This window comes from Paramisgurnus dabryanus, chromosome 6 (assembly GCF_030506205.2).
Source record: "Paramisgurnus dabryanus chromosome 6, PD_genome_1.1, whole genome shotgun sequence".
NCBI lineage: Eukaryota > Metazoa > Chordata > Actinopteri > Cypriniformes > Cobitidae > Paramisgurnus > Paramisgurnus dabryanus.
In genome coordinates this window covers 16,480,323-16,490,758 of record NC_133342.1, presented here as the reverse complement: position 1 = coordinate 16,490,758, position 10,436 = coordinate 16,480,323, and the positions used below count along the sequence as shown (strand labels likewise).

The 10,436-nt window shown below is 35.9% G+C and overlaps 1 protein-coding gene across 1 annotated transcript in view; it reads left to right on the top strand.

The window, feature by feature from the left end:
• The first annotated feature begins 2,141 nt into the window (after positions 1-2,141).
• Positions 2,142-10,436, top strand: part of dpp6b (dipeptidyl-peptidase 6b) — a 155,277-nt gene continuing 146,982 nt past the window's right edge. The window contains exons 1-2 of the mRNA XM_065268151.2: positions 2,142-2,347; positions 2,442-2,513. Coding sequence (XP_065124223.1) covers positions 2,457-2,513 — 57 coding nt within the window. The 5' untranslated portion in view covers positions 2,142-2,347; positions 2,442-2,456. The remainder of the gene's footprint in view (positions 2,348-2,441; positions 2,514-10,436) is intronic.

Below are 10,436 nucleotides of genomic sequence, written 5' to 3'. Positions count from 1 at the left end.
GTCTTCTGGCAACAGTGTGTTTTTTTTATATTTCATTGCTTTCTGTTAAATTGTTCAAAGTTATTACTGTTTAAAACACACTTTGCATCACATTCATGATTTTATGGTAAAATGACATTTTCCCGTCAATCCACGAGCATTTAAACGAGCAAAACGCCCCCCACAGACGGTTATGTGATGAACCGTCACATTTGACTCACGTCATAACCGTCATCACCAATTCTGAAACCGGCACACCCCTAAGCTCAATGCAGTTTTTGATACGCTTTAGCTATGATTTGTCCTAAAGTAATATATTTGTTGAAAATGTGAAAAAGATCAACCCAGTAACTTAGTTTTAGTAAACCACTCTCTGCAAGCATATGAAAAAATAGGTCATTGAAATGCGGCTCCCCTTGTGATGTCAGAAGGGGATAATACTGCCTCTTAATCTGCACTATCCAACCACACCACTGCAATTTAGTGCAGAGATAAGTCAATTTGCATGTAAAAAGACACACCCAAAAACGGCAAATTTTTTGCTCACACCTACAAAGTGGTAATTTTAACATGATATAATAAATTATCTATATGATATTTTGAGGTAAAATGTACTCTGGGGACATAAAGATTTATTTGATATCTTTAAAAAGTCTTGTGTCCCCTTTAAAACTTTCAACTTTCAACCATTTCAGCACAAACTTTTGAATGAAACATTCAAAAAGAAACTAGTGTCAACACAGTTGAAATATTTATTTGTTTCTCTTAAATAAATGTGATAAGACTGCATGGTGTAAGGCAGTGGTGTAGTCTAGATTTTTGTAGTGAGTATACTGTGATTTTTCCCTCTCACCCTTATGCTCACTCGTCCTAGCGTGACACCTCATAAGCACCACCACACTCACAGATGCATACAGTAAAGATATTCATGTAACTTAGAGCATTCTGAAAGTGTACTCATAAACACATAAACTGAATGTGTTCTCAACATGCCAGTTTATTATAAGAAAAAAAAGACTTTAGAGCCAATGGGTTTACAGCTGGGGAAACTGGACAAAAGTTACTTAACTGTTAATTAAAATTAAATAAACTGTTTACAATCTTCAATCCGTGGCAAACACATGCACATTGAAGGAGAAAAATTGACATGAATTTCCTCACAAAAGTTTAAGATCATATACATCTTGTCAAGATGATCTTGAACACATATATATAAATGAACACAGAGAAGGAAAGTTTAACACTGTCTTTGCTTCGAAGCACAAGCAAACATGCAGAGGAACTGAAGGCAGCTAAAAACCATCAGGATATTATCACGGGCTTATTTTATTGCATTTGGAGCCTTACCTCCAGATAAAGTAATAAACTGGACTGATGATTTAAATGTTGTACTCACATGTGCGTTGTAAGCTCTATGGATTTTATGTTGCAGCACTGCTTCACTCGTTCACTTCTCCACATGGACTGTTTTTTTTACAGTGTCGCGTGAGCAGCTACACTGCAGGTTCGACTTCATTTGGCGCTAAGCAGACCTCTTCGTGATGTCAAAGTACCGCGAGAGCGATTCAAAGCAGATTTCTCCATGTGATATCTGGAGTCGCTCTCGCGGTGCTTTGCTGTCACTCGCCTGTGGCGCCACACCAGTCTGCTCCCCAGTCACTTTCGCGTCACTATAGTAATTTGATTTCATAGAAATTCATACGCCGATCGGATCGCGCAGTTCGGCAGGAAGTATATAGCCTAATATGTATTTCAACCCGCTAAAGTGGCAAGTGTAGCATGCTAATGGACAGTGCTTCACATCTATATTATGACTAAAAGTTTAAAAATTTCACAAAACCATGCTGTTACGCATCCTCGCGCTATTTTTAGTGGGTATACGGAAATCCTTGACCATTTCTAGTGGGTATACGGCGTATACCTGCGTATCACGTAGACTACACCACTGGTGTAAGGCTATCTTTAGGCAGCTGCACCATTCCAGTATCCAGTATCCATACTTGATACTTTAAAGATGGTTTTCAATGCTGCAGAAACAGATTTTTCCCATAGGCGTTGCACAGAAGCTGATATCCCCGCGTTTAACGGAAAATCACGAGCTCGGCGCGCACTGTCTTTTTTTGACAGAACTCCCGCAGGTAGGTTACGTCACTCAGCGCGCGTGCGGCTGTGGGAGACTCGCCGTGCGCCTGCAGTTTTGAGGTGAGGGAGAGTAACTTCCCGCCCGGCGGGAAACTGCCTTTAACCGCACATTGATGCTGTCGGATGAACATTTTATATTACAAATCAGCGTGGGAAAGTTCTGCATTGTGTGTCTGCTGCATTTACGCCGTGGTACGGATTTTGAACTCAGAAAACACCACTTCTGGTATGAATACGGAGCGTCCTCCTTTAACAATGTAGCCGGGATACATTGTTAAAACGTTTTTTTTTTTAAGTAACTTCCGGTTTTTCTTTCTCAGACATACGGTTGAGGAATGAACTCGTCTGCTGGAGTAGGTAATTACAGGAGGGGTTCAACCAAAGGAGATAAGGTAAGACGTTTATTTAAAATATATACCACATATAAAGGATGGAGTGAATGGCATGCACAACAAATCAGGCATATTTAGGAACAGTTGCTTATCTTACACTCCCTTTGTGCCATTTTGTATGAAAGTAAAATTGCTTATCGAGCATTATCAAGCCCCTTCAGCACACTTGGTCAATAAATAGCATCACACCCATTGTTTACCTACCTGGACTTAAGGTTGAGACATGGATTGTCATCACAAGGTCAACATTTAGGTTTGTTGTTTTGCTGTGTTTTATTTTACCTTCTTTGCAGTGACAAAATGTCTTGAGTTTCTGGGGACAGAAAAAAAATGTGTGAATCAATCAGGATTTAGGAAGTCAGAGTCATATTAGGACAACCAAAAGCTAAGCAGCCAGACCAAGTCCAAAACTTCCCTGTTGAGAATAACTTTATTTTAGAGGTTAGTCCAATTACATAGATGATTTGTGACAATTATGAACGTGAATGTTTTATAAGATAATTGGAAATGTTACATGAATGAAAGACCAAATGCTGAAAGTCCCTGCTCTTTAGGTTAACAATTTTGGAGTTCAGATGCAAAACCCTCTAAGTGCATCTTTTTTATCAGTCTCTTATGTTTAGGTTTAGTAATTTCACTTTAATGGCAATGAAATTTCACTTTAGTCATTTCATTGCTATTTCACAAATTCTTCCATTGCAAAACCCTCTAAGTGCATGCATAAAAATTTAATTCTTTGGACAAGACTAGTAAACAGTTGCACAGTCACTAAAGATGCAACTAAAAAGCCTGCAAATGAAGAATGTAAAAATAAAGAAACTGAACCACACACTAGGGGGCGCTGTGATATATGTCACTGCCACATTTGGGTTGTCTTCAGGTCCAAGCTGTGGTGGCCGGTGACTTTAAAGGGACACTCCCAATTTTTTGAAAATGTGCTCATTTTCCAGCTCTCCAATAATTAAACGTTTAATTTTTACCGTTTTGGAATCCATTCCGATCTTGGGGTCTGGCGGTACCATTTTTAGCATAGCTTAGCATAATTCATTGAATCGGATTAGACCTAGCGAGTTTCGATCTTTTTTCCATTTAAAACTTGACTCTTCTGTGGTTACATCGTGTACTAAGACTGACGGAAAATTAAAAGTTGTGATTTTCTAGGCAGATATGGCTAGGAACTATACTCTCATTTTGGTGTAATAATCAAGGACTTTGCTGCTGTAACATGGCTGCAGCAGACGCAATGATATTACGCAGCATATGAAAATAGTCCCCTGCTATTGAAAGTAACCAAGGGGACTATTTTTAGCCAGTGCGTAATATCGCCACCCCTGCTCCAGCCATGTACCAACTCTTTAGCGGATTCTGCCAACAAAGGGCTATTCCTAAACAGTCTGAGGCCGGGATAAAGTGGATTTAATTCAAGAGCATTCGGTTAATATCATTCACATTCTTAATTTTCAAATAGTGTTGACTGATGATGCCCAGGCATGCCAATAGATTAATGACAAAGTTGACAAGGTAAAGCATATACTGGATAGGACCAGTGTAAATATCAGTTCTAAAGCAAGTATGGTTGCTTCTTGCACAACAGAAAAGTTGACACTCGTACCTAATGACCTGGCAAAAACTGTGCAGTTAAACTAAGTGTCTTGGCACAGGGACTTGATCCTACAGATGACACAGGTAACTTGAACCTGCGTTCTTCCGGAACAAAATCCATCCATCTGACTAAAACGTCATAGATGACAGACAGCCTTGCTGTGTTTAAGGACATCCATGCTTAACATTTATATAGGATTCAGTTGCTCAGGTCTTTTCATCCTCCGCATCTAAACTTCCACTAGCAGTATCAAGTTAGCTTTGTTTGGCCTAATCATATTTAGCCATGCTCTGTATTCAAAACAGATATATTGTGGATAATTTGAGCCTGCTTGTACCCTCCAGCCATTTCTATCCTAATTGTCCTCAACATCAGAGTGTGAATTATTGTTGTAATATTTCTGTAATATTTAATGTTTTTCTTATTTTGTTCTGATACTGTTTTCTGGAAACACCTCTGGGGCTTTGTCTTACCAAGTTTTAAAGGTCTAACGTCATCATTGGAGTTGCAATTTTGCCAACATTCTGACCCACATAAAATGATATGTAGTTCATAGCTCATGAAGATGCACTCAAGTGTTTTTTTTATTAGCACTTCAGTACATTTATTTGAAATATTGACACAATTTTACACCCACTGGATATGAAGAAAGTCAAAACTGAAGCACCGAGAGGATGGGGGTGTTTTTATTTGCAAACTTTTAGAAGTTTCTATCTTTGCTGTGAGGCAGATGGCTTCAAGTTTTGAAAAATCAAAGCTGTCAACAGCTTACACTGGAATACATTTCTCTTCTTTGGTGTTTTGGGAGTCTAAAAAGAGAAGTGGGAGGGTTTGGTTAAGATTTTTGAGTTATTTGCTTGAGGTTATTATTTTGTTTTTCATGGAAATTGTGGCTTAAGACTGCAATACTATCTTTGGTTCCTGTCATGCTTGTGAGATATAAGAACTAAGAAGCAGCAAACTGAACTGAGTGTGCCCTCTGCTGGCAGGATGTGTACTTGTTAGTGAATGACTTGACTAGTGCTTCAAGAGAGCTAACTACAGTAGATAAAACAAAACTTGTTAAGTTTATGCAATCAAAGTAATATAATGATGTACACTTACATACAGTATGAGTTTTCCAGTCATATCAGTGACCTAGAAAAGCTGTACATGGAGAAAGGTGCATTCTCATCATTGGGTCACCCGTGTTAAGATCGTCATGACCGGCGGTCATGCCATACAATTTGAACAAGCAGCTCACGGCAGATGCTGCAATGCGGCCATTTACTGAATGTCAGTATTAACAGCTAGCATTGTGTGTAATAGAGTTCATTCCCGGATTGTCCATTTATTGAGTATTGATTGGCAAAATGGTTCTGGTAAGAGGTGATTGAGAAAGAGGGAAGACTTAGAATTACAGTCTGAGAGATACAATTATTGTATTCTATTAAGTGTTTTTACAAAAAACATTTTGTATGTTGTATTTACACATGCACTTTTAGAACGGATGTGTTAAAAACAACAAATCAGTGTTAGTTTAGCGACAACACACTAAATGCGTCCCAGAATCCACACATCTCTGTTATCATTGAAACAACACATTTTGTGTTACTTTTAACACAACTTTTGTTTTATTTTAACACAAAATCAACACAAAATGACACATAATGTGTTAAGAGCATAACAGAAAAAGATAGTGTAAAAATGAACACATCCTTTCTTATAGTGTGTAATGTATGGGAGGCATAACAATAAGCATTTTCTTTGTATTTATGCATGTGCTACTTTGTATCCCAATTTGCATACTATCTGTCCTAAATGGTATTCAAAAATAGAATTAGTATGTCCCAAATCATAGTATGGTGAAATGTGTATCCATATGATCTACTATTTCTGGTGATTTGAAGTGCAGAACACTTCTTATAGCTCATATTGCCATGACTCATTGTGAGAGGGAGGAGTTTGGTGGTGCCACTAAATTAATAAACAGCGGCAGTATTAATGGAAATTTGTATACACTATTTAAGAAAAACTAGCTTTATGGATCACAAAAAAGTATAAAAAAAATGTAAAACCTTAAATGGCATTGCTGAAAAACAACGTTATTTTGTGTATTTGGTATATAATACAATCTGTTCGCGTGGTTTATGGTTAAAAAAACACATTATTTTCCATATACCGTACATTTTCGTAGCTCCAGATATCCTTGTCTTTCTGAAACACACTGATTTTTTACAAAGCTCATTGATCTGAAAAGCGCCGTGTCCCTGATTGGCCAGCTAATCTGTACGATTGGCCTGAATACCTCTGACATCAGCCCGGAAATGTAATGCTCCTTACCATGTTTGTACGGAGCCCTTCTCATGACATGGTAAAACTTTTTTTTTACATCGTGGCCACGAATTAGCAATTCGTTACCACGAATTAGTAAATCGTGCGCACGTTTTAGTAATTCGTTCCCTCATTTAAGCTAAATCGTGCGCACGTTTTAGTAATTTGTTCCCTCGATTAAGTTAAATCGTGCCCACATTTTATGAATAAGTGCCCAGAATTTCATTTAAACCATCGGAATAGTGACGCTTTTTGCAGCTCAATGCATTAATACATTGCTATTAAGTATAAAATTTAGGGGTGACCCCGAATAGTCGAAGATTCGATGCATCGATAGGAGAAGCCTGATTCGACTACCAATCTCACAGTCCAATCGTCGCAGATGTGTTATGAAATGAGGATCATTCAATTTTAGCCGTATATGGGTTCACACATTATCTGATTTCACATATAACAGCTTTCTCCCAATATATTAATATACAGCATATTATTATAATGCTGCAAATAATATGTGAAGTAACAGCTTTCAATAAATATTTTTAAAATGCGTTAATAAATCCAACATCCCCTGTGACCGGGCTACACGGAGGTTTCTTAGTTAATAAAACATTGCCTCTTTGTTTCTACATTTAAAAGACAAAGCTGGCAATTATATTATGGCTATAGATTTCTATTCTTTCAATAATTTATTTTATTTTATTTATAAATCACTCTGGGTTATCTGATTTGATTTAACTATTTGGCTTGTGTTTTGTTTCTGTGCACTTGAGGCATTTTGAATATTTGTTCTGCACCTTGTTACTTCTGATGACCTTATTTTATTTAAAAAATGTATCTATTATAAAACGTAAATTCTGATCTAATTTAAGTCTGTAAATTTTGGATAGCTTTTTGTTGTATCAATGTTGCGCTACTGCGTGGTGGCCATGCTTGCGCATGTAATTTAGCCGAACAGGCTAGGTGCTCTGCCTCTCATATTTAGGAGTTCATCAAACTAAACATTAAAAAACGGATGTTTTTCGACGGGTACAAGTTTTAAAAATGTATTTATCATACATTTTGGTTATCTTGTCAAAAGTTAAACTACAAAACAGGTAAGCCGTTATTTAAAATTTCGGTGATGAAACGGAAACTATCTGCACCGAACCTATTTCTGCCTGACTTTTCTTGTGATTTAATATTATGGTTGGTGTTCACTTTTAAATGATAGCAAAGAGATTCCTGAAATAAATAATATCATCAGGTCTTTCTGTATCTAAAGTGAATACAGAGAGGATCAAAGTCAGAGCAAGCAAACAGGTATTTCTGTGCTAAATAATAACGCATAGTGTCTATAAAATCATTAATTTCAGTGTTTTTCATGTTATAAATTAACGTTTAATGAATTGTAAATAAAGATTAGTTTTTATCATTTACAGTCACAATCACAAATTATTTGTCATTTCTCATTTGTCGGGTTTTTTTTTTTGGTCATGACTGCTTTGACGCGCTATATCTCCAAATTAAATAAAAACACTGAATTAGCCGAGGTTTCCAAGGCAGAATCACCTTTGTTATTTTTTTAGGTTTAGTTATCAAAATGTATTTTTGTGTGATGTTCTGTAGATCTTGGCTTTAAAATGTTATGAGGAATAAATAAACAAATGTTGCCTTATATATTTTACCTTAAAAAAAAATAAATATATAAATGCATCGTCAGTTTTGTCTTCGTTCATCACTTGAAAGACAGTTTTGGTCACTTTAACAGAAAGTTGTTTATGTGTGCTGCTTGTGAAAGAAAATAAAAGTTAACAATTTGTACCTGGTCTGGCCCCCTCCCAACCCATGCAGACAAACATAGATATGATTCGACTATCGGTCGACTATGGAAAGATTCGACAATTCTGATTCAAATACGTAAATCCTTAGTCGAGGACACCCCTAATAAAATTCATACACCTTAGGCTCGTGTATATATACAGTTTTATTAACTCCTTCCCAGAATTACATAAAAAATATTGGGACATAACGTGAGCTAACGCATTGATACAGTGCTATATAAGAATCAAATTCATACATCTTGGGTCTTAAACCGTTTTATTCATTCCTGCTCGGAATAATAAAAAATAAACCATCGGGGCATTAACATGACGCTTAACGCATAAATACAGTATGTAAAGATCAAGATTGATCTATATACCTTATTAATGAGCCAAACTTCATATACAGTTTTATTAATTCCTGTGCAGAATTTAAAAAAAACAAAAAACTTAACACAACCGACATTAACATGACGCTTAATGCAAAATCACTTTATTAATAAGTCACATAGTTCGTTTTATTTATTCCTGCACAGAATTAAAAAACATATTGGGACATTAACTGGCTCATGATACAGTGCTATGTAAGGATCAAATTCATACACCTTGGGTCTTATACGGTTTTATTAATTCGTGCACAGTAGGCCATTAAAAAGTAGGGACATTAATGTGACGCCTAACGCATTAATACAGTCAGGGGCGGAGTGGGACCAAAAAATCTATCGGGAAATTCCGTATACCACCGGCCCTCCGTGGTAAAAAAAAAAGGTCTTGTATTTAAACTAGGGTATACAAATCGTAATCAATCTGCAAAAAAAAAAAACATTTTCATAATAATAATAAAATCATTAAATCATGGATAATTTTCCTAAATGAGTAACTATACAAAATTATACCTGTTCGAAAGACGGAGTTGCGCACCTGTCAATCAGCATGGGTTGGGAGGGGGCCAGACCAGGTACAAATTGTTAACTTATATTTTCTTTCACAAGCAGCACACATAAACAACTTTCTGTTAAAGTGACCAAAACTGTCTTTCAAGTGATGAACGAAGACAAAACTGACGATGCATTTATATATTTATTTTTTTTAAGGTAAAATATATAAGGCAACATTTGTTTATTTATTCCTCATAACATTTTAAAGCCAAGATCTACAGAACATCACACAAAAATACATTTTGATAACTAAACCTAAAAAAATAACAAAGGTGATTCTGCCTTGGAAACCTCGGCTAATTCAGTGTTTTACTTAATTTGGAGATATAGCGCGTCAAAGCAGTCATGACCAAAAAAAAAAACCCGACAAATGAGAAATGACAAATAATTTGTGATTGTGACTGTAAATGATAAAAACTAATCTTTATTTACAATTCATTAAACGTTAATTTATAACATGAAAAACACTGAAATTAATGATTTTATAGACACTATGCGTTATTATTTAGCACAGAAATACCTGTTTGCTTGCTCTGACTTTGATCCTCTCTGTATTCACTTTAGATACAGAAAGACCTGATGATATTATTTATTTCAGGAATCTCTTTGCTATCATTTAAAAGTGAACACCAACCATAATATTAAATCACAAGAAAAGTCAGGCAGAAATAGGTTCGGTGCAGATAGTTTCCGTTTCATCACCGAAATTTTAAATAACGGCTTACCTGTTTTGTAGTTTAACTTTTGACAAGATAACCAAAATGTATGATAAATACATTTTAAAAACTTATACCCGTCGAAAAACATCCGTTTTTTAATGTTTAGTTTGATGAACTCCTAAATATGAGAGGCAGAGCACCTAGCCTGTTCGGCTAAATTACATGCGCAAGCATGGCCATCACGCAGTAGCGCAACATTGATACAACGAAAAGCTATCCAAAATTTACAGACTTAAATTAGATCAGAATTTACGTTTTATAATAGATACATTTTTTAAATAAAATAAGGTCATCAGAAGTAACAAGGTGCAGAACAAATATTCAAAATGCCTCAAGTGCACAGAAACAAAACACAAGCCAAATAGTTAAATCAAATCAGATAACCCAGAATGATTTATAAATAAAATAAAATAAATTATTGAAAGAATAGAAATCTATAGCCATAATATAATTGCCAGCTTTGTCTTTTAAATGTAGAAACAAAGAGGCAATGTTTTATTAACTAAGAAACCTCCGTGTAGCCCGGTCACAGGGGATGTTGGATTTATTAA